Here is a 25919-nt window from a genome sequence, read left to right on the forward strand (position 1 = left end):
TGGAATAGGGTGGTAGGATCCAAATCATAGTTTCTCGGGGGCCAGCAGGGTGTCTCGGGGCTCTTAATGGATGTTAACGCTGGAATAAGCCAGACTTTGGAGGTAGCCGGAGGAGGGATCACCCTGTTGCTTCCCTTCTCTCCCCTCCCCCCAGGCCATGTGGCTTTGTGACATAAACACCCTCCAGAGTGTTGGGGTGGGAGCCAGCCTCAGCTGGCATTTGTGATCTGCCATTTGCGAGCTGGAGCCCTATGAGAAAAATCAGCACCAAGTGGTACAGCCTCTCCCATCCCGCAGCTGTACCCAAAGGATTAAGCGCTTTGAAACGGGTGAATGAAAAGGGCTTAACCCACTGCGGTATTTAGTCCGGGATTGCCCCGTCCCTCTCTTCTCTTTGCCTTCCCGCCATTGCGGTTCCCAAGAAGGGAGGAAGTCAGAGCTGAACCAGGCGTGAAGCGTCGAAGAGGTGGTAGCGATGTGGTATGATCATTTTTAGTATTCCGTTGTTTTGCGTGTTTCTTCTCATCTCGTAAATGTGGCCCCGGATTTTACAATTCCCTACGCGTACCCCCCCTTGCCTGCCTAGTCCCATGAAATTATACCAGTATAAATGAGCTTTTCGCCATCTGCCTGGCTTATATTTTTATTTGCCCATGATGAATAACTATTCTCACGGTGATTTATATGCTGCCTGGGATGACGTTCACTTTTCTAAGATGGAAAGTCAGCACTGAGAGATTTATGGTCTTGGGGAAAGAATGTTATGGAAGAAAAGAGTAAGGTCTTTTCTCACATATACAGTGCTTTGGGCTTTGCCTGCATCAATCAATGAGTTCTCGTGTCCCTTTTGCCACTGGTATTGGGTTTTGTAGATGGACCGTGTGCTGTGCAATGTGGGGGCTTATTGTGTACTAAATAATAATTGTCAATTTAAAAATTTGGGGTAACAGCGGCAGGTGGGAGCAGCCAGGCAGCATGGAGACTGTGTGTGCGTGTGGACAAAGCAGAGCCGGAGAATGATAGCTGTGGAATCGTCTGAGTTCCGTTGGCGATTTCAGACCCCGCGCGTGTAGGCCTCAACCAGCCACTTCTCTGAACACTTGAACGTACTTTACCAGCAGCTGTGTGGCCATCCCTCTTGTCCCCTGTCACCCCAGGAGCAGAGCCGTCCTTGCCACTGCAGACAGATTTAGAGCAGCAAGGGCCAGGTGCAGTGGGTGGGCTCTGCCAGGTGACAAGCGCTGTCAGGTGTCGTGTGACACCCTGTCACCGTTGTCTTTTTTCTCTGTCATTCATTGTTCACAGCCAGCTAAGTGGACACCAGATTTTCCTTACATCACGTGTGGCTCTCTTTATTGGCTACGATGATCTCAGCAAATGACCTCATCATGAATAAGTGCAAGAAGAGTGGCAGAAATACAGTTACATGGAGGAAAAGGAAACCATAACTTTTTTGGAAATGAAATGAAGCATAATTGTTGACTTACGTAATAGTTTTGCGATCTGTAAAACCATGGACGTGTTCTTCAGATTGCCCCAAATCTTTTTTCACATTTGACTTGATTTCATCAGAACTTCTTTAAAAAGAATAAGAAATATATATAACATTTTTGTAGCTATTTAAAAATTAATATTACACGAATGTCAAATCTCCACTCTTTACAGTGAATGAATAGCCTTTCGCCCACATTATGTTTAGGAGAACTTGGTGGGTGACTCTGGAAGGGGACCTACACTGCGAATGGCATTGTTTAGAAAATGCGTTTCAGATTTCAGATGCTGTCTTTTCAGTGGCTCCTGTGTTAAAATGCAGGGTCAGCGTGTAGTTCTGGCTTAAAAAGGAAATATACATATCATGTAGTTCAGGGAGAAAAAATGTCTCCTTGGGGATTGTGCAGTTTTCCCAGAGCAGACTGATGCCAAGTTCAGGTACTGAACTGAGGAAAGAAATGGAAGCAAGAGAAAGAGACTACAGTTCTGTTTCCACGCCTTTTTAAAAATTCCATTATGAAATTTTAGAGCTAAAAACTTCTTAGAAGGGGATTTTTACAGAAATGCCCACAACGAGGAAATGCTGCCTGCGTAGAGGCTGCTGTGTGAGATCAGCGGTTCCTAACTGGGTGAGGGGGACTCCTCATGCCCTGGGGAGTGAGGGACAGATGTAACCCCCGCTACTTCCTGAGCTGTACCGGAAAGCCTTTATGGGCATCAGAATGCCCACTTCACAAAAGCAAGCTTTTTGTTTATATCATTTAAGAACACAGCCCTAGCTGGCGTGGCTCAGTGGATTGAGTGTCAGCTTGCAAAACAAAGGGTCGCCGGTTCAATTCCCAGTCAGGGCACATGTCTGGGTTGAGGGCCAGGTCCCTGGTAGGGCATGTGAGAGCAACCACACATTGATGCTTCCCTCCCTCTCTTTCTCTCTCCCTTTCCCTCTCTCTAAAAATAAATAAAATCTTAAAAAAAAATCACACAGATTCTTTGAAGAAACAATTGATAGAACCTAAGCTACAAAATAATAATAAAGTCAACGAGAGATCCTGTTTTAGGTAATTTGGCTGTTTGAGACGAGTAGAAGAGTTTCTCAAAGTCCCAGAGGTATTTTAGAGAGGTCCAGTTCAGTGATGGCATTTCTAGGATCCGAGGAATGATGCTGATATTCCCTCTCTCCTTCTCTCGAGGACCTTGGTGTAGAGTAGAGGGCAGTTCACCTGTCCCTTGATGGGGAGGGGGGTCCGTTGATGTCTTGGTACAGTCCCTGCTCTGGAGGCTGACAGAGCGGTGTGAACCCAAGCTCTTTCACGTACTGGGCGTGAGGCCGTGGGCACGTGAGTTACCAGCAGTCATGCTCATGGTAACTTCCTATTGGAAACATCATGGGAATTAGATGAGATCATGTATTTTCAGTGTTCAGCTCCGTGCCCTGCCCATAGTAGGTACTCAGGAGTGAATCAGTGTTTATTCGAATTGTCCTTTGTCCTGCCTATGTCGTTGTCATTGTCAGGTTTGAAGTATGATGGAAACCCCTGAAGAGCGTTTGTTGTTATGCTCTTCTGGGTTCCTGACGTGAGATTGGTTTTTCTTTTGTTAGTCCTCCAAAAGAGCAGTCTGGGTGTAAATGATGACATGTATATTTATTTGCATGATGGGGTGTGACTGACAAAGGACTTGCATTAATAGCTTATTCAAATTAAGCCTCTTCAGATGTAGCTAAATAATCATCAAGGCAGTTTTATTGCTGGTGTCTTGTCTGGGTTCTCTCCCAGGAAGGCCTAAAAACCAGCCAGATGAGTTGGCATTGTGGACCCAGGCCACTGGACATCTGTATGGGGGGGATGCCCAGGTGGGCTGATTTTCACAGCATGCCCCAGGTTTGCCACAGGAGAAAGTCTGGGATGCAGAGAAATAAAGGAGATGTAGGTAGTTTGTATTAGTTTCCTATTGGCTGCTATAACAACCTGCTACACATTTAACACAACACAGATTTATCATCCTGCAGGTCTGGAGGTTAGAAGTCTGGCACAGGTCTCAGTGGACTAATTCAAGGTGCTGGCAGGGCTGTATTCCTTTGTGGAGACTCTAGAGGAGAAACTGTTTCCTTGGCTTTTCGAGCTTCTAGATACTGCTTGCATTTCTTGGCTTGTGGCCCCTTCCTGTCTCTTCAGGCCAGGAGCATTGCATCTCTTTGACCCTGCTTCCCTAGTCTTATCTCCTTCTGGCTTCCCCCTTCTGCCTTCCTCTTCCACTGCTAAGGGTCCTTGTGGGTACATTGGGCCTCTCCAGATAACAGGATTGCCCCCCCCCCTCGCCAACCCACTTTAAGATCAGCTGAACACAACCTTAATTACCCGTTGGCATGTAACCTAACACAGTCACCATCCTGGGAATGAGGACTTGGACACCTTTAGGCCACTCTTCAGCCTACCACAGCAGATGAGTTGGTTGCCATTCACCAAATACATTAGATATACCATGGAAATAAAACTAGGGGCCACTTTTGGTGTGAAAATAGAGCAAATCGTGAAGTTGCTCCCTTTGTGCACAGCAGTGGGCTCAGCTGGATGCATTATTGGGAGAAAAGTATTGGCATTGCTCTCTGTACAGGGACTTTTTCAAACTTGCTTTTCCCAGTCTGCCTCTGCTCCTCATCCCTCCACCTCCTCCCCCGGCCTCCCAAGAGCCTCAGAATTAAACCCGACCTGAAACCATGAAGTCGTTTTTGACAGTTCATACAGTGGGTAGCTTGGCAGTAGAAGGAGGAGGAGTTTAAACATTATTGTGAAACAACATAATTGTTGCATAAAAAATATAGCAAAGGATTTGTAGGAAGTCAGAAGTTAAAGTCCACTAGTTCAGCTCTCATTCTGATGTTACTGCCTATAAGGGGCTCATGTGTCTCTTCTGGGGAGTTTATTTGCACAGAAAAGATACGTACATTTAAAATTTTTTTACAGCAATGGAATCACAGTGTAGATTATGTATATAGAATGTGGCTTTTTAATTTACCGATGTATGTTAGGTATCTTCCCATGTCAGTTTGTAGAGCTTCTTTGCATTCCTTGTAACAGCTACAGAGCATTCAACTGCAGGAATATAAGATAAGTCATGGAATCGTATGTTAACCTACTTAACCAGGCCCTGTGAGAGACATTTAGGTTGTCCAGTTTTTCTTTTACAAATGGTGCTCTACACATACTGTGCACATTTATGCAAATATATATCATGTGGGGAAAACGTCAAGCAGTGGAGTGTAAGTGGAATTCAGTTGAAAAATGTGGGAATTTAAAATTTTGCCAAGTATCACCAAATTACCTCCACGATTGAGCCAAATTTACACTCCCATAGCAGGGTGTGAGGGCTGCTGTTTGCCTGTCCTTTAGGAAAGAATGCCCCTGTTCTCCTACCAGCTTTTTTTTTTTTTTTAAGAAGAAAAATGGTATTGCCTTTTAATTCCTATGTTTAAGATTGTGAATGAAGTTAAGAATGTTTCATATATGTATTGCATTTGTTTTTAATGTCTTGTTTAATGTCTTGTACATTTTCCAATTCAGTTGGACTTGTAAAATTAGTGTTTTATAAGAATTCTTTTTATATTAAGCCAATCAGTTCTTCATAACACCAGGCCGTGTTTTGTCCGTTTCTTGGCTGCACTTGTCGAGGTCAGATGTGATGGACCGCAGTTACAGTTCCAGTCACGGCCACAAAATCTCTTCCCACGAAGGATCCTTTAGCTTTGGTGGGTTTGAGAGTCATAGTCCCCTTACATCCTTCCATAAACATTTAGCATCAGTTTCAAATGAGGCTCTAACAGGAGTGTCCAACCAGTGTCCCACGGGCCGCATGCAGCCCGGGATGGAATTTGCTTAAAACGTTATGAGATGTTGTTTTGATCGTGAGTTGCAACGTATTTCATGCGTGGCCCAAGACAACTCTTCTTCTTCTTCCAGTGTGGCCCAGAGACACCCAAAGGTGGGACACCCCTGCCTTTAGAGCTCTGTCTGTTGCTGTCTAGAACCACCCACTGGGTTGAGCCACCGCGTGGCTGTTTGTGTTGGTTATTTTGCACGAATCGAACAGTCCTCTCGTTAAGAGCCATGGCTACGTGGAGCGCTTGTTCTCGCTGCCCCCGCCCTCTCCCTGGCTTTGTTCTCGCTCTGAAGCAGATGTCAGAACGTGCAGCGACTCATTCATTCTACGGTGGATCTGGCTTGTCTCCGTGCAGAGGATGATGATTTCAGTTTTTAAGGCAGTTTGATGCAGATTTTAAAAAACAAGTTGGCAAAAAAGAAACCTTTTATTTCTCAAAAATGAAGCGCTTACTATCAGAAGGTAAATGTCAGCAGGGCTTTTTTTTTTTTTAGTTCTAAAGACATTGGATTATGGATGGCATCATAAAATATCCAGATAAATCATAATTTCAAATCTAGTACTGCATAGCATTGGCTATTTTTAAACTCCCATGCTTCGTGAATGGGATGAAGACGTGTTCAGGATCAGAGCACTTGTCAAAATGGGCGCCTAGGTGACAGGAAACCGAGCTTCGAGAGCCGTCACAGGGCTGCAGTGTGCTGGGAAAATGCCAGTGTGCGTCCTAGTGAACTGAAAAAAAAAAAAAAAAGAAAAGAAAAACAAGAATTCGGTATTTAGAAGAAGGTCTGCCCTACTGAGTACATTTGCACCTTAACATTCGCTCTTTTCTTTTTGTGCCAAATATGATACCCCCTGCTGTTCCGGCCAGGAATAGTGCTCAGCACAGCACTCACACAGCCCTGGAATGGTTGTGGCCGTCTCCCGTATTATTTCCCCTTGAAGTTTTCACTGAGTGCGAAGCGTTTCAGAGTGTGACACTGTGACAGTTTCTAAAGTGGAAGACAGAGTGAGCCTCGCTCGGACTTGGTGGCAGTGGAATAATATGAGAAAAATATGAATTGCTGCAATTACCCTCTTAGAGTACTGAGCACCAATTCCCATTTGAAGAAAAGTACCGGGGAACCTTCTTTTACTGCCCTCTGTCTCAGGGGCTAGAAAAATGGACACATGATGCAAATGAAACAGCAGAGAAGATGCCTGTTTTTGGAGCCAAAAAGTATCGAGTGGGATTTGGAGATTGTAGCTTTAATAGGGCCTTACTGGTGCTTCCTTATTGTGAAATTAAGAGCTGTGGTCATTTAGCCTTGGGTTCACTTTCTTTTCCCTCCCTCCCTCCCCTCCCTCCCCTCCCTCCCTCCCTCCTTCCTTCTTTCCTTCCTTCCTTCCTTCCTTCCTTCCTTCCTTCCTTCCTTCCTTCCTTCTTTCCTTCCTTCCTTCCTTCCTTCCTTCCTTCTTTCCTTCTTTCCTTCCTTCCTTCCTTCCTCCCTCCCTTCCTCCCTCCCTCCCTTCCTTCCTCCCTCCCTTCCTTCCTCCCTCCCTTCCTCCCTCCCTCCCTCCCTCCCTCCCTCCCTCCCTCCCTCCCTCCCCCTCCCTCCCCCTCCCTCCCCTTCCCTTCCCTTCCTTCCTTCCTTCCTTCCTTCCTTCCTTCCACAAACACTAGAGCCTGGATTCTCCCAGATGCTTGTCCCTCGGTTTGCTAATATTTACAGAAATTGGGACATCATAGGCATATTGCTAGGACCCTTTTTAAGAAAAGGGAAGAAAGTCTAAAATTGCCCAAGCTGTGGGTTGTTTCTGAAATTACTAGCTCTTGATGTGCTGTGGTACATTAAATCGTGGGAACTTGTGAGAGTCAGGAGCTGATAATCCAGAAACCCACCTCTTGGAGCGACATGGCCTAGGTCCACCTGATGCTGATCCTTTGGGGGCTGGGACGAGACTGAGTGCGTAGGGATGGGGGCCCAGCCCACAGGGACCCCTTGGCGAATGTGTGTTTTGTGTGGCCTGGAGAGAGCGTTATCCACAGAAGAGTTTTAAATGCACTTCGCTTTTTCCATTATTCATCGTGCAATCCCTCTTTGCCTGCGAGGAATAGTAAATGCCTCCTGCTTCTAATGACTTGTAAATCAAAACTGTTCTGTGCTTTGCAATGCCACAGTTATTTCCTTTGTGTCATCGTACCCTCCGCAAACTTCCATTAGAGAGACTCGGGGGGGAACTTCCAAGTGAGAGGCACAAATGATTAAAATGGACAGATAAAACTCAAAGTCAGAATTAAATAACTGTCTGGTGCAACGACTGATGAAAATACAATCATTCTCTTCCACTCAAAGTTTATAGCTTTCCAATTCTGTTTTAGGACCTTCAAGTGGAATTTCCAGAGTCTGGTCTGATGATGAGAAACACAATTTTCTCATTCAGTTGGTGACCACACGCGTGTTTGAGAACCACTGTCTGTCTGGCCCTCCCTGGTCTCTAAGGCTGGGCCATGGCCACCGAGGGCACTCAGGACAGGGTTTGGGGACCAGAAGAGCCCAAGGGACACTCCTCCCACCAGCTTTCCTGGCTGCCAGGCCTCTGTCTAGCACACCTGCCTCTCTGCTTTCCCTGGAAGCCCCTATGGCCTGGGATCCTTAGAGCAGAGTTTCTCAAACACTGGCGGGCACCCCAACCACCAGGGGGGCTCAGGAAAGCCCAGGCTCTGCAGGGGGCAGGGGAGGAACTGGAGCTGTTCACTGGGCGCAGAGCTTGTTTCCCAAGACAAAAAAGTTGTAGAAACCTGTCACACACGCAATGCAAATATAGTTGACACTGCTGAACTGTGCACTTAAAGTTGAATAATAAATAGTTAAGATGGTAAAAAAATTTAACTCGGTATAAAGGGCATACGTTTGTCAGAACTCATGGGATTATACACTGTATATTGTATATTGGTCTGTACATTGTACCCTTATAGTTCCATTAAGAAGAAAAAAAGCCCTCAACAAACATGCACGGGGCTGGGGCCCTAGACTCTGCATTTCTGTCGCGTCCCCTGCCCGAGGCTGCGGGCCTGGGGCCTCTCGTGGAGCAGGCCGGGCTCAGAGCTGCTCTCCACACCCTCATGGTGCTGCATTCCTCTTCCTGCCCCTGCCTTGGAGTTGAAGCCCATGGCCGTGCATCCTCTGTGGGAAAAGCAAGGCAGTCTGACGCCGTGAGTGGCATCAAGTGTAGAGACCGGAAGAATCGCTAATGCGGCGCCACCAACTTTACTTTCATCGTGTGCTTTCAGAGTACAGGCATTTGCCATCTGCAGAATCCGAAGAAATCCATCACCTGGCACAAGGCATGAATCAATAATAATTTAAACGGTGGCTAGAGAGAGGCAGAGTTCTATTCTTGGCGTGCATCAGTGATTTCAGTAGAAAAGCAAATCTCAGGTGGTAGAGCTCCTTTACATTTTTAGGCACAGAATCACTTTAATACTATTGGATATTCCAAGTACATCCTCACCTCATCATTTTGTTTCTGAAGTGAAGGTGCTTGGAAAATTACTCTTTGGTGCTTCGTTAGGAATTTTAAGGGTTTTTTTTTTTAATCTTTTTTTTTTAAGATTTTATTTATTTATTTTTGGGGAGGGAAGGGAGGGAGAGACAGAGAGAGAGACAGAGAGAGAGAAACATTAATGTGTGGTTGCTGGGGGTTATGGCCTGCAACCCAGGAGTGTACCCTGGCTGGGAATCGAACCTGGGACACTTTGGTTCCCAGCCCGCGCTCAATCCACTGAGCTACGCCAGCCAGGGCTTGAATTTTAAGTTTTTGAAACGACCTGCTCTCACTGAGCTTTCTAATCCAAGAAGTTAAGAAAGGAGGCCCCACGGAAACCTGTGAGCACCCCACGGAGCTCACCTGTGAGGGTGGGGAGGAGGGAGGGATTGCTCCTGCCCTGGCGGCATCCAGACATGCATTAGGGCCCGGGTGCTGTGTGTTTAGAGAAATAACAAGCGGTGGAAGACGTGGAAGTGAACTGGGAGGGCAGCAAGGGTGTGGAGTGGTGCCGTCTGTCCCGTAGCGCTTGCTGCGGTGATAAGGGTGTTTCCTGTGTAGCTGACCAGTGTGGTAGCCCCTGGCCACACATGGTGGTGTGGTGCACTTAAAATGTGGCTGGTGCCGTCGAGGAACTGAATCTTACATTTTATTCAGCTTTAAAAGCTCCGTGTGGCCAGTGGCTCCTGCACCGGGCAGGACCGGCCTCGAGGGCAGCGCGTGCGTGCTGGGGTCAGTGGAGGCTGGACGAGGCCAGGCGAGGGGCAGGAGGGAAAGCGGGAGGAGGGCCCGGGGGAGGAAAGCCTGCAGCGTTGGTCTGCGTGGGCAGTTTCCTCTGGGCAGTGGGAGAGCACGGAAGGCTTTTCAGCAGAGATTGTGTTTTGGGGGAGAATGTTCCCGAGGTGGGGATACTAGTCATAGCCTAAGAGGAGGGGTCCAGAGCAGAGACACAATCTGAGGACTGTTAGGGTCGCACAGTGCATGCCTGGGGCCCCGGGTGTGACAGCGGAGCGGAGGAAGGGCGGGGCTGCGTGGACCAGGTGGGTGTTTTTGGGAGGTGTTGGCTAGCCTGCAGGCCTTGAGCCTGGATGACGAAAAGGATGTGGGCAACCCAGACAAGCCGGGACCCCGGGGGGACCCTTTTAAAGTCTGTGCGGGTGTGAAGGGAGGGGTGGGGAGATCGCAGCAGCTTTCCTCCCAGTTGGACTCGGCCTGCCCCATGAGCCTCCCCGGTGGTGGTCTCCTGCCCACGGTCGCCACCTGCAGACATGGGCGGCCAGACGGTTTTCTGCCAGCTCCATCTGCCACTTTCTTTCTGCACTTGCTTTTTTTTCTTACCTGCCTGCCACCAACTTTTACTGCTTCGCCTTTGCTTCTTGTCCCCCTGCAGTAGCTCGCTGTTTGACCTCAACATGGGAACCGAAACCAAACTGCCGTCTGCCCAGCAAGGCTGCAGGTCCCGGCGGGGCAGCGGGGCCGAGGCCCTGTCCAGCACCTGCCCTGTGCCCCCGGGGCCTTTCGGTTCCCTCAGCCTGGACCTTTGCTGGTGAAGTCTTCCAGGGTGGCCCTCGGTGCCCCGTCACCCCTGCCCGTGGCCACACCCCTGGTTAATCCCCTCCGGGTCTGGGTTACACTCCTCAGCCTGTAAGAAAACTTCAGTGATTCCTCATTTCCAAAGGCGAGGCCAAGCATTTACTTCATTTACCCATTCGCCCACTACGTCTGTGTCGTCAAGTACTGTTTTCGAGGATGGAGACAAAACAGTGAGCAAAACCCAGTCCTGGTTCTTGGGAGCTGACCTTCCACAGCGGGGAGATGTGATAGACGGGAGTGTCATAAATGCGACTGAGAGTGGTCAGTGCCACGAGAAGGCGCACTGGGGAGGAGTGAACAGTGACAGAGGGCGGTGGTGATGGCCGGGGAGCTGCCCCGGTCAGTCGGGGACAGGGAAGTAAAGGATCTGAGGGCAGCGGGGGAGTGAGCCGGGCACAGATCTGGGAGAAGAGTGGTGGCAGCTGCAGGTTCAAAGGCCCCGAGGCTGGCGTGTAGGAACCCCGACGGCGGTGAGCTGGAGGCGAGGGGAGGAGGGAAGAAGGGACGGAAGGTGAGAGAAGCAATGGGACAGGGGCACAGAGGGCCTTGCCGGCCACAGGGCGGACTTTGAAACAGATTCAGGATGAAGTGGGAAGGGTTTTGAGCATAGAAGTTTCACAATGTGCTTTATGATTCCAGATGCTTCCTGGCTGCTGTCAGGAGACATAGATAATTGGGCGGGGGGGGGGGGCGGTGCTGGCAAGGGAGACCGATTGGGAGGGTGTTGCAGACATTAACTGAGAGAGGACAGTGGCTTGTGCCTGCCAGAGGGGTGGTGGTCGTAAGAAGCAATCAGATCTGGACACAATTTGCAGGACTTTTTTGACAGGTGTGATGTGGGGTAAAGCGTGAGCTAGAGGGTGGTATGGCGGGGGGTTGGGTTGCCAAGGCTTTTGGCTGAGTGACTGGATAAATGAAGTTGTTGTTTACAGAGGGGACAGGGTACCATGTTGGAGTGTGAACCTAAAGGTGTGGTTTGGACATGCACACAGTTTGATCTTCTTATTAGGCAATATGTTTACCTTCTATTGCTGCTGTAACAAATCATCACACACTTACTGGTTTAAAACAACACACATTCATCATCGAACAGCTCTGCAGGTGAGACGTCTGATACGGGTCTCCCTAGGCTGCAGCGCAGGTGCTGTCGGGGCTCCGCCCCTTCCCAGAGACCCTCCCACAGGATCTGTCCCTTGCCATTTCTGGGTTCCAGACGCTTCGTGCTTTCCTTGGTTTGTGGCCCCTTCCCCCATCATCAAAGCTGGCAGTGTTGCATCTCCCTAACTACACTTGCACAGTTATAGCTCCTTCTGACCGCAGCCAGGAAAGAGTCTCCAATTTTAGAGACGCACGTGGTTATATTGGATCCATCTGGATAACCCTGGCTACTCTTGTCCCCCTCCCAAGGCTCCGAGCTGCATCCCATCTGTAAAGGCCTCTTGTGTCATTTAAGGTAGCACAGTCCCAGGTTCCGGGGACTGGGACGTCGCTGAGCACCTGTTAGTCTGCCCGCCACAGGTAACTCAAGGAGACATGGTGAATGGGCAGTTGGGTGCACAAAGCTGGAGTTCAGGAGAGAAGGCTGAACTTGAGATGTAAATTTAGAAGTCATAAAAAAGGGTATAACAGGTTTAAAGCCCTGGCATCAGGTGGACTCTTGGAGGGAGTGAGTCTGGTCAGAAGGTCAGAGCCACGCACTGTCTGGCACTGTCTGGCCGCAGCCAGACTTCCTTCGTCATCACGTCACTCCCCTGTCGGAGCGGCCCCTCCATTCTCGGGCCGCCCCGAGCGCTGCTCTGTGGGGACATCTGCCTGGAGTCTGTCTCATTGCAAGTCTCTCTGGTCACCCAGGCCACGACCTTCCTTCTGTCCTTGTTTGACGCTGCATTTTTTCTCCTGTTTTTTTTTTTTTTAAATTTTAAATCACAGCCTTATTGAGATGTAATTCACATGCCACATCGTTCACCCATTTAAAGTGCACCCTCCCACGGATTGTAGTGTATTCACAGATACCCACCACCACCACGATCTTGGACCATTTTCATTGCCTCAGAAAGAAGCCCCGTACCCTTTAGTGACCAGCCCCTGGCCCGCCCATCCTCCCAGCCCTGCCCACCACCAACCTGGTTTCTGTCTCTCTGGATTTGCCCGTCTTGGATGTCTCGTCTAAGTGGGATCATGCACATGCGGTCTTTTGTCGCTGGCTGTCCTTTCCTTTCAAATCAGGATTTTTGTCCTTGCACACTCACATTTTCCCCCATTTTTTTTTTTTAGTTTTAATCATTTCTTAAAATTTTTATATCGACCACCAATTCTAAAAAAACAGCCAGTGTTGAGATTCTAGAAATGAAAACCTGGATTAGGCAGGATTCCTGCCCTCAGGGAGCGCTGATGAGGGTAAGCGGACCCCCATACGGCCACCACCATGCACAGCGTCCCTCCGCCCAGATCCTGGAGGCGACCTCTCAGTGCATGTCCTCCCGGAGCCCCGGGAGCCAGCTCAGATAATCCGTGTTCCCCTCCGGAAGAGACGTGCCAGCCTGCTCCAGTGGGAGAGCAGACGTGCAGTCACATCAGTACGGCTCGTTAAGGGCCAGACTGGATGTGCACGGAGCATCTAGGATCCTTTGTTAGGGTGGAGGTGCCGCCCTGCCCGTGTGGTTGAACTGTCTCAGAGGATGAGTTGGGACTTCCCTGTCCCACCCAGGGCTGGGGAGGAAGAACGATTGGACCCTTGACTCCAGCAGATTGCTAGGGTATGGAATGTCTTTTATTTATTTATTTTTTTCCAGAGAAGGGAAGAGAAGGAGAAAGAAGGGAGAGAAACAGCAATGTGTGGTTGCCTCTCATGCGCCCCTACTGAGGACCTGGCCCATAACCAGCCACCCTTTGGTTCTCAAGCCTGCACTCAATCCACAGAGCCACAGCATTTAAGATGTCATTTATTTGTTTTTAGACAGAGGGGTAGGGAGGGAGAAAGAGAGGGAGAGAAACAGCAGTGTGCGAGAGATGCATTGATCAGTTGCCTCTTGCATGCCCACAACTGGGGACCCAACCCTCAACCCAGGCGTGTGCCCTGACCAGGAATCAAACCAGTGACCCTTCGGCTCACAGGCTGGCACTCAGTCCACTGAGCCACACCAGCCAGGGCCAGAGACCATGTCTTAAACGGCCTTATAGATCTAATGCCTAATGTGGTGCTTTGCTAATTGTGGGCATTCAAGGCACCTGGAGTGATGGTAACTCTTTCAGGCCTCATGCCTGCTTACCACTCAGCCCTCCTTGAGGAGGTGGGGGTCTTAATTTGTCTTAAACCTTTGCTTTTCCTCTCACCCGAGGCCAGGAGGGCTAGGATGGGTCACGAAGGAGTTCCTTGTCTGCCTTCCCTGGGCCCGAGGAGATCGCAGGCAGCCATGGGTGGCAGGCCCGCCCCTCCCGTCACCCAGACCGTAGCTGGCCTCCCGGGGCCCACCAGTGGCCTGTCTCTCCCATTCACTGTCCTTGCTCTTTGTGTGTGCTTCTCGTGGTTCTGCACGTGACACTTGGCTGAGATTTTTTTTTTTTTTAATTTCTATGAATCCTTTTCTGGTGCAGCCATAGATCCAGAACCTCGTGGTCAAGGCCATGGGCTATTTGAGGGGCCTGGACTCTTTGCAGCCCCAGAGCCCTCAGGGTCCTCCTTGCTGGGGGGGCCTGGGAAAGGACCTTGGGCCGCATCATTCAGCTCCCAGAGGGGTACTGCCAGAGGGGAGGGAAGGGCCCAGGAGGGAGTGGTGGTACCACTACGCACCCAATGTGAAAGCCACAGGCCCCACGAGAGCGGCAGCCATTCATTAAGCATTTCCTCTGTGCCCGGCACTGGGCTTGGTGCCTTGTCTTCCTCAGGCCTCTTGGCCGTCCTCTGGGCTGGGGGTGGCGCCACCTCCGTTTCACGGAGCCCGAGATGGAGCCTGACAGGAGGAAGGCAGTGGAGTCAGGATTTACAGCCAGGGCTGTCTCTCTGCAGCCAGAGCTCAGAGCTCTCCCTTTCTGTCTCGCTGCCTCCTGAAGCTCTGGGGCTCGTGTTCCCTGTTTTTGTGGCCTCGCTCTGTGGCTTCTCGTGACTTTCATCCCTGTGCTGACGAGCTTCCCGAGCTTCCCGTGAGTTTGGGAATAGGACCTGTGCTGCTTGTGCGACACGCAGGAGGGCTGTGGTGACCCAGGCCTCTCAGCCCCGCACAGCTTTGCTTTCAGAAGCCTTGCTGGGCCCCGGCTAGGCTGCTAGCTCCATGCTGGTTTGCAAATGCTAGACTTCTGCCAATGGAGATGATGTCATAGAGCACCTGGCACAGCACTTGGCACCTAGGCCCACACGTCTGTGCCCTCACCCCCCCCCACCCCCCCTTATATTCCTGGCTGCAGGCTGATGGATGCTAAGGGAACTTAACTGTGTGCTTTGTGGCCTTGAGTCCTGCATGCGGGCGGCCAGGCCTCTCACCAGTCTGGGTCGGAAGCCACAACTGCATCTGCTGCTGCTTCTTGCTTTTCCTTTTTTGTACTTTCTTTAGATTTTCTTTGCTCCTTCTCAATATTCTCTCTCTCTCTCTCTTTTTTTTTTTGGTGGCTTTCATTTAAAAATGGTTTCCAAGCAGACATGTGGAAATCAGCAAAGGACGGATGCCGCTGCTTCCTGTGAATGCTCCCCTTGAACGTTTTTAAAGAAACCCCTGTCGAATGCTCTTGGTGTCATTACTCCTGATTGCCTTGGCCGATGACGAATGTCCCCGTATTTTCTGCCCTCCCCAGCCGTGACTTCCTTCTCCCCGCCAGGGTGCGCTTTATTGAAAATGAACTCTTCTGCAGGTCGGCCCCTTTGCTCAGGAAGAGCATCTGTCCTTCCAGTCTGTGAGAGCCAAGTGTGGCAAGTGTGTGTGTATGTGTGGTTAGAGCAAGGAAGCCAGCGCGTCCGTGGGCGGCAGCGGAAGGATGGCGGCGGCGGTGGCGACCAACTCAGCCCCTCCCAGACGGCAGCTCGGACCAGCCTGCGGTGTGGACAAGCTTGTACTTGAACTTGTTAAGGATAAGAGACCACTTCTCCATCGGGTCCCGCCCACATTGGCCTCGTCCTACCTACCTCCAAATGGCAAGATAAGGTCCCCTCAGTAGGGCGGTGGCTTTCAAGGCCCAGTTGGCCACCCCGCTTTGGGTGTGTAGAAGACAATGCATGCTAGGAGCCACCCACAGCCACCCTGCATCAGGGCCAAGGGGCATCGGCTGGGCAAGACACCATCCGGGGACGTGTGTCTGACAACAAGCTCTCTGGTGTGACTCCTGACCAGAGGAGAGCATCATCCAGTGACTGAGAGACACTCCACCCAGCACAGATGGCCTCCTTGGGGACGTCAGAGACAGGCACGAAAGAGACTGCTCCAGAGGAGGAATCCTACCTGTGTGGACAGGACAGTAGGTCATCAGGAGCAGCCACCTGATATTCATACAACAAACTTTATGTCTGTGTGCGTCCTCTGGGGAACCAGTGTTCCCAGCATGTGTGAGGGGGTGCCCTGTGCTTGATAGTCATGTGATAAGAATGTCTTACGGGGGCGGGGATGGTGAGGGATAAAAATGCCAAGGGGAATTTGCCGGACTGCGGGCCGTCTTTTACACCCCAGACTGTGCCGATGGTATCAATTCTTGTCCAGAGCTGGACTGCATCTCTGGATGCTGCCGCGCCACCTTTCATGACTGTGGACTCTGAGATGGGCCTTCTTAGGATGTAAAATATGACTAAGATGAAGATAACACTATGAGAATTAAGTAATGATTGTGATAATGTGGTTAAATATGCTGTGAATATTGAAATGGAAAAATATAGCAAGATGTAAAAGGGACTAAATCCTCCATTCTATGGATCCCATGAACACAGTCAGCGACAGTAGCGCCATTATTGTTAAAACTGAAAACACGTGGGTTCCATAGTCAGTCCTTGGGCTCTTGCGCCTCTCAGACGCTCGGGCCCCTTGCTTCCCTCCCTGTGTTCACTGTCATCCTCTTTATCCCTCACCCACTTGCTCTTCCAGTCTGTCATGCCCCCTGACCTTTACCCGTGTTTCAACTTCACATTCCTACTTTTTTCTAGAACCTCTCACTTTCTGGCAAGCCAACTTCTGCTTTTTTTTTTTTTTTTTTTTTAAATTTTAGAGAGTACAAAAGAGAAATGTCATTTGCTGCATTCATTGGTTGCTTCTTATACGTGCCCTGCCCTGACCAGGGGTTGAACCCACAACCTTGGCAGGTCAGGACAATGCTCTAACCAACAGAGCTATCCGGCCAGGCAACTTCTTCTGTTGACTCTTATCCCCTTGCGAACAGAGGTGGCCATTGCTGCATGTTATTGCATGTTCTGTGGAGTTGTGGAGTTGTGGAGTTGAGAGAGAGTTACATGGGCGGACGTGCATTCCCCGATCGCTCTCGCCCTGCCGTGTGGCATGACATTTCTCTCATTGGAGGTTATCGGGGGTAGAGCTTTGGGTCTTCTCCTCTACCGCCCACCTTTCTGTGGTCTTCAGAATACCAGATATTCTTCCTGACATGGCTGGGTTTCCCCATTTTCCCGTAAAGACGATCTGTGGACGATGTTTGCTTCTTGTCATTCAATACCAAGGTTCTTTGGTATGACTCAGGGCCAGGTGCCGGGGTTACAGTGTACAGGGAGGGATGCCAGGCTTTAAAGTGATTGAGCTGCAATGTGCTCGCTGCCAGAAGAGAATTGGATGTTCTTGCTGTAGGTGGCTCTTCTGTGCTTGGTCTGGTAGATGTTTAGGCTAGTGACAGGTCACTGGAACTCAGTGGGTTCTATCTTTCTGTTGATGCCTATTGACTGGGGCAGAAGATGGCCATAGGAGCCCACTCACCCCGTGAAGACCCCGCACACCTGCATGCCTGTGGTGTGTGGGCTTTGCCACGGGCTGGCTCCTGGCTCGACAGGAAAAAGGCTTCTTCGAGGGCTGGTTATGCAGCCACACAGGCCTCTCTCAGATTGGTTCAGATCTGAGGATGCAGCCCTTTGAGTTAAGACACTAGGTTAGTAGGCATTTATACATGAAGAGGATGTGAGCTGGTCAGCCTGCTTAGAGTGGCCCCCGGTCTCTGCTGGGAAGGAAGAGAAGATCCTTGAGAATAGAGACGCATGGATTGTGTACACACTGCCTGAGAAAAGGAACGTGAGCATGAGGCCCAGGAAAGTGGGTGGGGTGGGGGGGGGAGCGTGGAGTGGAGTGAGGGCCGCCGTACAGAGATGAATGAATGAACGGGCTCTGAAGATGAACGTCGGGTTTGTGGGTTTTTCCTGGAACTGACCAAATGGTAGTTCAATTACGTATGTGTGTTGAATCAAAATAGATGGGAATGGCAGTCTGGGCTTGGAATTTACGTTTGTATCAGAGAATTAGGTTTTTATTAAAGAGCAGAGATGAAAGCAGAGTTCAGTGTTTCCCCCACACCGACCTCCCCCTTGAGAGGGACTGCTGAATGCAAGTCACAGGTTTGTGTCTGGTCTGGGCCCCACCACAGTCTCAGGGCCCAGCCACTCCGCCGGGACAGGAAGGGGAGGTGCGGTTAGAGGTGGGGCGCTCATGCAGATGGGGGACTGTGATTAGACCGCTCCTGCCTGGGAGTCTCCCTCTCTCTCTCTCTCTCTCTCTCTCTCTCGATCTCAAATGGTTCTTGAGAGGCTCTGTGGCCAGTCCAGGGGCAGACACCTGTCTAAGAACCCAAGGTCAGTCAGCACAGACACCTGCTCTCTAGAAAAACGCCACAATTTTTACATGAAATATCAATGGTTGTGGCAGCTGTCTATCTTAGGAGTGTCCATAGAGCCCAGATTGAGAACCCTTCCTCTGGGGCACAGGTCGTCCTTAAGCTACCAAGGCGTTGTCCCCAAACCCCAGCCTCCATGTGGCTTTCTCCTGTTCCTGGGTTTGCCCGTCCTTACCCCTGTTTGCTAACAGGCACGGTGAGTCACTTGGTTTTTGTAGCACCAGATGCCCCGAGGTGTTCCCGTGGTAGAAATATTGAGTCATAATTTTTGTTTTTATTAAAAACCTCATTCCACAGCCTGTTTCTCCTTAAAACACATTTCCATTCCATTTTGTCTTCAAGTTTGTGTACATTTCTGTGGCTGGGCTGGCTCATTTGCAAAGATCCCTGGGGGATGGGGGATTTAGAGATGCTGCTTCAGTCTTAGGAACTTCCTCAGCACTAGAAAGCCCTTTCTCGTTTTCCGTTTTCTCCTGAGGTGTAGACACACTGCTCTGCCACCTTTGGTCACCCCCAGGCTGGTGTCATTGCTTTACAAGCAGAAGTCCGCAGGGACCCGAGGGCGTGGGTGTGCAGGGGCCCCCGGGACAGAAGCAGGACTCTGGGAGCGGGAGAGTGGAGGGGCATGTGGGCCTGATTATGGGGAAGGGATGGAGAGCCAGCGACCCTCAGCGCTGTTTTGGATTTTACGTCAGAGTAGCAGACTCAACACACCCTTGACCCCAAAAGGGGAGAAGGCTCTCTACCTTTAAAACTCCATCTGAGCCGGCTCTTCAGACCCTCCGTGTCTCGCACTGCCTGCCGACAGGTGCTGTGTGGGTGCTGGCATACTTGTATTTACATTGCTAATCGATACCTTGCAAACCGAGCTCACCTGTTGAGTAGCCCCACCGTTCTACCCACGTGCTGCCTTCGTGTTTGGACCCAAAACACAGGGTGGTCTCACCTTCCTGCAGGTGGGCTGAGTTCCAGGGTGGGTGGAATTGTGGGTCTCCTCCGTGACATTCACGAGCAGCGTGATGAATGAAGCCAGCTTTAAAAAACAAAACAAAGCAAAACACACCTGATTATTTACTTGAGGTTGGGGAGAATTTTTTGCAAATCATACTGCAAGAGAAAGGGCAAGTTCTCGAAGGCTGTGGGAGGTAAAAATGTTTGCCGGTCCTTGTTTAAGCTCAGGGCGCAGTTTGCTAAGAATCTGAGCCCTTGAAGCAGGCGTGGGGGCGGGCATCGCCTTTCCTCCCTTGGCAGGACTTCGGGGCCCACGTACCATCCTTCACTCTCTCCGCTGGAGCCAGGGTCTCTGAGTCACATCACATGCAGGGGAGAGGTGCCGTTGACCGAAGTGGGAAGAGCTGGAGAGGTCTGTGTGCGCATGACTGCATGTCCTTAGTCTCCCGTGGCAGGGCCTTGCCGAAGGCTGCCTGGTTACCGGAGTCAGGCACAAGGCAGGTTTAATTCACAAGTGAGGGAGAATGGCAGGAGGAGGTGGCTGGTCGCAGGTGGTTTGCCAACACATGGCAGTGAGTGGGCCATGAGTGGGCAGGATGGCGATTTCCCTGTATGCTGGTTTGGAGGCAAATGGGAAATCACACTTCGGGAGAAAGAATCATTTGCTTCGTAAAGCTTATGACCGCCTCGCTGGAGCTATTGATTTGTTTTAGTTTGCAGCCAAGACTTTGTGAGGACAACTGATTTCAAGCGGAAATATTGCACTCAACACGTAGCTAGCTACTTTTCTTGCTGAGGCGTTGAGGGACTTTGCATGCCACCCCCAATCCCTTGGGTGCATGATGGGGCCTTGGTTTGTTTTCTGTTGTCCGTTTTCCTCCCAAAGCAAGATGCCTGGGCCTTGTGCTCTCCACCGCCAGCTGCTCTGGGTTGAGGGAATTCTGCTGATACAAATGACCACCTACCAGGTCACCACAAGAGTAGCAGCAGCAGCACCTCTGCTACCGGGGGGATGTTGTCCGAGCTCTCTGACTCCCCGGCATAGAATCAGGGCACCTTAGAGCCCCCGGGCATCCCGCCCTTAGTCTTCCCTGAACCAGGACACAGCCCGGTGCTCTCCACTAGTTCCGTGTATTCTAGCAGAGCCACTTGTGATGATGTCAGCTACCACACCTTGTGATGAGGCCAGAGAACCAAGCTCCTGATGGAGGGAACTCAGCTCTTGGCTGGGGAAAGGGCCTGTGGGCATCACCGAGGTTTCCCCACTCACGGTTTACCCAGCACTGGGGCGACTCAGAGGAGACTTAAGAATAATCTGAGAAGTGTGTCTATGGAAAATGTCTGTTTCATTCCCAGTTTTAAACATGCCCAGCCCCAGGGTAGGGGGAAGCACTGTATTTCCTCTCTGCAGGGCTGGTCAGGAATGGCTGGCCGCATGCATGTTGGGCCTGACAATTACAACCACCTCAATCACTGAGATGGCCTTTGTGTACTGCAAGTGCCTTTCAATAAAGGGAGATAATTCTGTCTAGTGAGGCTGATAAATCATTAGTGTTTGCACGGCCATGTGGGCAAATCTGTGCCCTCTTACATTTAATACCTGTGAGCTCCTGCATTTTTGTGTATCAAGTTCGCTATGTCTGACCTGTTGTTGATCATTAGAAACAATTGTGGCATGTTTTACGCAGAGTGTTTTTGCTTGCATACAAACAAGTGCCCTAAGAATGTAGAAAAGTGTGGAATGGGGTCACTTTCTTCATCAGAATTTTGAGGATACTTCACAGAGTAGCCAGTGTTCTTGAGTCTTGCGTGTCAAAAAACTGTATGCTCCGTCATTCATTCCCTTTGCACATTTAGTTTATTAACCTGCCTGTTTTTTGTCAATGGAAAAATGGAACAAGCGATTGACTTAATAAACTTGCATTGAGGAAAGCAGGGTCTCTTGGCCTGCATACATCTCGGCATTATTATAAAAATGTCAGCTCTTCTTTACATTTTCCTCTCACCCTAAATTAGTGCCAGCTCCAAGCCATTCATCACACTTTTTATAGTGATACTAATTGATGTGGAACAGTGGAAAGAGTCTCGGTAAATTTTCCCATAAAGGAGGTCATTTCAGTCACTCTCTGGGTTATCAGGCTTTCACTTAGAAACAGAAAAATGTATATTAGGCATAAAGCGTCCTGGGCTGTGCAGGCTAACAGGAGAATATTGTTCGGGAGGAACAGCCGAGATTAAGGGGCCTCATTCCTGCATGTGAGAGCTGGTTTCTTAAAGGGCAGGGCGGTTTTTCGTCAGGGAAAGTCCTTAAGCCAGAGGGCTCACTAGTGGCGGGTGATGGGAAGCTCAGAGGGTATGTGCAGTAGCTGAAGATGGCCTGCACCCCCAAAAGGGTCACCCCGCGCCCTGCGGCCGCCAGTAGGACTTGTTTTAGGGACACTCTTCCCGGGGCGGGACTGGGCTCCCTCTGCCATGGCCGAGCACATGGGGTCGCGTGCCGTGCTTCTGACTTCTGCCGGGCCAGCTGGTGATTCTTACCGATGATCTTCTTGTAGCCAAACTCAGGCCCTGAACTGGTTTTGTCCGAAGATGAGAAAAGCGACACTGAAGATAAGGAGGAGACGGAACTGGGCGTCATGGAGGATCAGCGCAGCGTGATTCTTCATCTCATTTCACAGCTCAAACTTGGAATGGACTTGACCAAGGTAGGTTGGCGTGTCCCGCTGGGTGTGCGGCGGCTTGCTTGGGCACCACCTCTACCGCTGAGCCTTCCCGGGTCCCGTTCCTTTCCTTGTGGTGAGGCTGGGAAAGCAGAGCGGGGAGGAGCTCAGAATGGCAGTCAGGTACGGACATCCCAGGTATCATGGGAAAGGAGACTGATGCTCAGCCTCAGTGTGAGCTTGCACGTGCTTCCCTGCAGGCGCTGCGACCCCACGAGGGCAGGGAGAGCTTTGGGAAAAGGGTAGGAGGTGATAAGGAAGGTTTAAAATGGGGTATTTTTGTTTCCGGCTGTGTCCTAGACAAGGGTAAGAAGACCTACGGAGGTGGGTAAGGCACACTGGCCACAGAGCAAAAACAGGAGGAAGGAAAACAGGGGAGCCGGGAGTGCGGCTGCCGCACTGTCGCTAGCTCTCACAGCTGGTCCCCACAAGGCAGCCTGGACAGTGACCCAGATCCCCTCGTCTGCTTGTAAAGGAACAAACCCGCCAGCTGGTGTGCGTGCAGCCTGGAGTCTCCCCAAGGAACCTCCTCCAGCATCCTGGCCTCTGGAGGCCAGCCGATGGCCCCCAGACACCTGCCCTCCCCTCGAGTCTGCGGCTCACCTGGGGAGGCCAGCAGGAAAAGCAGTTGCGTGTGTAGCTGAGAGCTGGCATGGTGTCCTCGGGGGCACGGGGGTGTGGAGGGTGCCTGGACTCTGCTGTCCGGGCCACCTGTGTTGTGTTCCCAGTCGTGGTGCCTCCCGGAGGGCAGAGTGAGAACTGCAGGCTGTGTGTAGAGAGAGCCCCAGCCCGGTGCTGACGTCGTGGGAGGCGCCCCACCGGTCTTCGGTCTTCGCCTTGTGGAGCCCTGTGTTGTGTGGTGGCGAGGAGCAGCCCGGGGGCTGGGGGAATGGCCCGTGGGGAGGGTGTTCCATGAATGGAAGCTCTGGATTCTGAAGGGCAGCTGGAAAAATGTGGGCATCCTTGAACTGGACAGACCCACCCAAGGCACAGCCCGCAGAAGCCACCATGAGCGGGGGCTGGCTTGTTTGACTGCAGTGAAGGTTGTGGATCCCCCATGTTCTCCTCAGGCTGGACTGGAGGCCAGAGAAGGGGGAGGAGCGGAGGGCGGTGGGGGTGAGAGATTCTTTGAAGAGGAAGATGACGACATAGCAACTGTGAGGGCGACAGGAGTTGGGAGTCCCAAGGATGACAGAAAAGCATTTTTCTTTAGAATGTTTTTTTATGTATTTGGAGACGAGTGTGTCGTATTCTGGGAGACTGCACCCCTTTAAACAAAACTGCGGGCCCATGCCGAGGGGGCTGACCTAGGAAGTCCCCCGAGCTTTGCCATCCTCCGCCCTGTGCGTGGGAGGGTCTGCCCAGCTCTGCACACCGGCTGTGAAGCCGTGACCTTCACTGTGTCCCCCTGTCTGCATCCCATCTCTGGGCTGTGGAACTCTCGTCTATTTTGCTAGAGGGTTCATTTTAAATGCTTACCTTTTTAAAAGCCACTTCTTTCTTATGTTTGTGGATCGTGGAGACAGTTCGGATGGAGCTTGTGTTAAGATCCAGAGGATGGAATACGGGTACTAGTAGGATTTAAAAGCATATTTTTTAAACCGTGGGTCCTAACCCATTTAGAAGATTGTAAAACCAATTGTAGTGGGTCAGTTATCATTTCTAAAAAATTGAAATAACATATAATAGAAAATATCAGAGTATATTGCCCATGAAACTTTTAGTTCTGTTGATGCACGAGTAACTGGGCTACAGTATAAAACGAATTCTCATGGATCATATTAAGACATATTCATAGCCCTGGCCGGGGAGTGATGGGTGGCTCAGTCAGGTGCAGCATCACCCGTACACCAGAGGTCGCAGGGTTGGTTCCCAGTCAGGGCACGTACCTTGGTCGTGGGTTTGGGGCACATTAACAGAGGCGACCCATCGATGCTGCTCTCTCACATTGATGTCTCTCTGGCTCCCAAATCAATAATGAAAAACTTGGGAAACATGGGTGTGACTCACAAATGATACAGGACAAAGACTCTCAGAGTCGCTGAAGCCGTCCAGGTCAGACGTGCAGAAACAGCGAGGTCCCGAGGGGACTGCGTGACGGTGGGCTGACTCTCCCGGAGGCAGCATGGCAGGGCTCGCTGGTTTTAGGGAAGGAAATCAGAACTGTGCGTCTTGCTCTTTTATTAGGATCTGATTGCTTTGCATTTCCGGAGCCATGGTCTATTTCTATAAAAGCAGATGTTGGGTTTATTCAACACTCAGCTGGCCACGTGAAAGAAAAACTTTGTCTGGTCCACGGTTTATCATTAACTTATTTACTAGGAAGAAGCGGTTGTTCAAGAACCAAGCAGGGACTTGATAAGGAAGCGGTAGACCTTTTATTTCACAAAAGGTTTGTGGGCTTTTGTTGCCCTGTGTCAGAAAAAGGTCAATGAAATTCTGTCTTACTGTCTTTTTCTCTTCTTGGCTCTTGCCCAGGTCATTAAGTTAAGCATGGGCTCTATTGGCAATTGACAATCTTAGCTGGAATGGAGTGTCCACTGAGCAGACACCCTAGAGATAGAAGAACATTCTTTGATTCAAGGATGAAGCCCTGGTGTGTGTTTATAAGACAGGTGTGCTAACCACCTTCAGAGCTTCTGTGGCAGTGGAAACAGACAGACTCAATGGGAGAGAAGAAAAGATTCTGGAGGTGGGAAGTGCAGCGAAGAGAAGTAGAGCGTGGCCGGGAGGGTGGGAGGTGATGGAGCAGGGGCGGGGTGTGGCCTCTCAGACGGGTCAGGGCAGGCTTCTCCCAGGTGACACTGTGCTCTAGAGACCAGACCCAAAGGAGGGAGTCAGCCGTGGGAGTGTCTAGTGGGGGTGTGACCTGTGCAGAGGAGACAGTCGTGGAAAGGCCCGAGAGAGCCCTTGTTCGGCATTCTGGGCAAGGCGCCCAGTGCGGCCGGATCAGAGTGAACCGGGTCGTGTTTCCTTTGCCTTCTTGTTGTTGTGATGTAGGGGACGTCTTGAGCATACGGATTTTTCCCCTTTGATTGAATTGTTTTATTAGGAAAATTTTCCATGCAAAGATTGACATTGCTGTGCTCAAGCTCATTCTTTTTTTTTAGATTTTATGTATTTATTTTTAGAGAAGGGAAAGGAAGGAGAGAGGGAGAGAAACATCAATGTGTGGTTGCCTTTCGCGCGCCCCTACTGGGGACCTGGCCCTCAACCCAGACATGTGCCTTGACTGGGAATTGAATCAGCAACCCTTTGGTTCTCAGGCCATCACTCAATCCACTGACTCACACCAGCTAGGGCTCACACTCATTCTTATAAGGGGAAATGTGTATGAAAAGAGTCAGAAGGTCCAGGGATTAACTACCTCCCCCTCCGCCCCTACCCCCAGGCAGAACTGTGGATACTCAAGGTCTTCCGTTCCCCAGGTGTTGCTTCCACTTCCTTTCCCTTCAGCTCTTCCCTCCAAATCTTGTTTTTAGTACACTGTCAAACAAAGCCTGTAACTACCACTCCTGAAATGTTAGCCTTCTAACAGAAGACACAGTAGTGACCTGGCTTCCCTAAGCTTGTGTGTATACGTCTGTGCCACCAGGGGGCAGTATGTGCACCATTTCTGTGCTCCCTTCCTGTGCAATTGGCATGATCTCATCAGTCCTGTTCTTCCCGAAAGAATTCCAGTGAGTGAGTGAAGGTGAGTCTTCAGGCCTCCTGGGGGCAGTGAGGAGGGGTCCGGCATGGGCCTTGACCAAGCAGAATCTGTTTATACTCCAGCTCTCTACTTTTTTAGCCATGTGAAAATGACAAAAACCTTTCTAGGCTTTGGTTTTCTCATCTGTAAAATGGAATGGTCATACCTGCTCACAGGTTATCGAGAAGATTGAACAGGATAACGTGTATCCTGTTCTGACCTGTGTGGCTTGGTTGGGCATTGTCCCATAAAGTGAAGGGTCACTGGTTCGA

General features: G+C 50.5%; 1 protein-coding gene across 2 annotated transcripts in view; it reads left to right on the forward strand.

Annotated features, from left to right (window-relative positions):
* The window catches only part of OSBPL10 (oxysterol binding protein like 10), a 243446-nt gene that overhangs the window by 193856 nt on the left and 23671 nt on the right, over window positions 1-25919 (forward strand). For both annotated transcript variants that reach the window (XM_045856914.1, XM_045856915.1), the window contains one exon: window positions 21792-21941. In XM_045856914.1, the coding sequence (XP_045712870.1) occupies window positions 21792-21941 (150 nt within the window). The remainder of the gene's footprint in view (window positions 1-21791; window positions 21942-25919) is intronic.

Source organism: Phyllostomus hastatus, unplaced genomic scaffold (genome assembly GCF_019186645.2).
Source record: "Phyllostomus hastatus isolate PE091 unplaced genomic scaffold, TTU_PhHast_1.1 phas_scaffold_129, whole genome shotgun sequence".
Lineage (NCBI taxonomy): Eukaryota > Metazoa > Chordata > Mammalia > Chiroptera > Phyllostomidae > Phyllostomus > Phyllostomus hastatus.